Below are 659 nucleotides of genomic sequence, written 5' to 3' on the forward strand. Positions count from 1 at the left end.
GGAAGGCCGGGGAACGGCCGCCCCGCGGGCCTCAGTTTCCCCACACGAAATATGCAGGGAGGCTCGGGGCGCGTGATCGTGCAGGCCTTGCCCCTTGGATCCTGGAGCCCAGCTCTGGCTTTCTGGAGGGTCACAGAGGCCGGAGGACGGGCGGCGAGGGGGAAGCAGAGGAGCAATCGCTCCCGGCCGCAGCATCAGGGCGAGCGGCGGGCCACTCACCGGCATGACTGAGGCGACGGCGGACTCGGCAGCGGTCGGCAGGAACTGCAACGCCCCTCCCGGGGAGCGGGAGGAGTGGCTTGGCCACGCTTCCGGGAGTGCGCACTGGGAGGCCCCGCCCCTTCGGCAGACCAGCAACGAGCCCCGCCTACTGGGCGTATCCTCCGGTGGCCCATCCTTTGGGCGTGTCTGGAATAGTCCCCGCCCCCTAGTGGGCTCTGCTCGGGGCGGGGCGGGCTCTCCTGCGGCGCCGTGGGTCCCTGCGCTCCAGGCCGGCCTCCGACACCACCTTGGGCGGAACCGATTCCGTCCTGCCCTGAAGGCTCAATCGCACTTTGTTCGCCCAGTCAGGACCCCAGGGCCGGCCCTGTGAAACCTCTCGCGGCAGCGGTGGAAAGATGTAGCCCAGTAGGGCGCACAGCAGGAGGCGATCTTCACGC

The 659-nt window shown here is 70.0% G+C and overlaps 1 protein-coding gene across 5 annotated transcripts in view; it reads right to left on the minus strand.

The window, feature by feature from the left end:
• Atox1 (antioxidant 1 copper chaperone) overlaps window positions 1–323 on the minus strand; it is a 15,889-nt gene extending 15,566 nt beyond the window's left edge. For all 5 annotated transcript variants that reach the window (XM_010639702.3, XM_010639700.3, XM_010639699.3 and 2 more), the window contains exon 1: window positions 220–323. In XM_010639702.3, coding sequence (XP_010638004.1) covers window positions 220–225 — 6 coding nt within the window. In that variant the 5' untranslated portion in view covers window positions 226–323. The remainder of the gene's footprint in view (window positions 1–219) is intronic.
• Window positions 324–659: the final 336 nt, after the last annotated feature.

Source organism: Fukomys damarensis, unplaced genomic scaffold (assembly GCF_012274545.1).
Source record: "Fukomys damarensis isolate Sample0158 unplaced genomic scaffold, DMR_v1.0_HiC HiC_scaffold_9, whole genome shotgun sequence".
Classification (NCBI taxonomy): domain Eukaryota; kingdom Metazoa; phylum Chordata; class Mammalia; order Rodentia; family Bathyergidae; genus Fukomys; species Fukomys damarensis.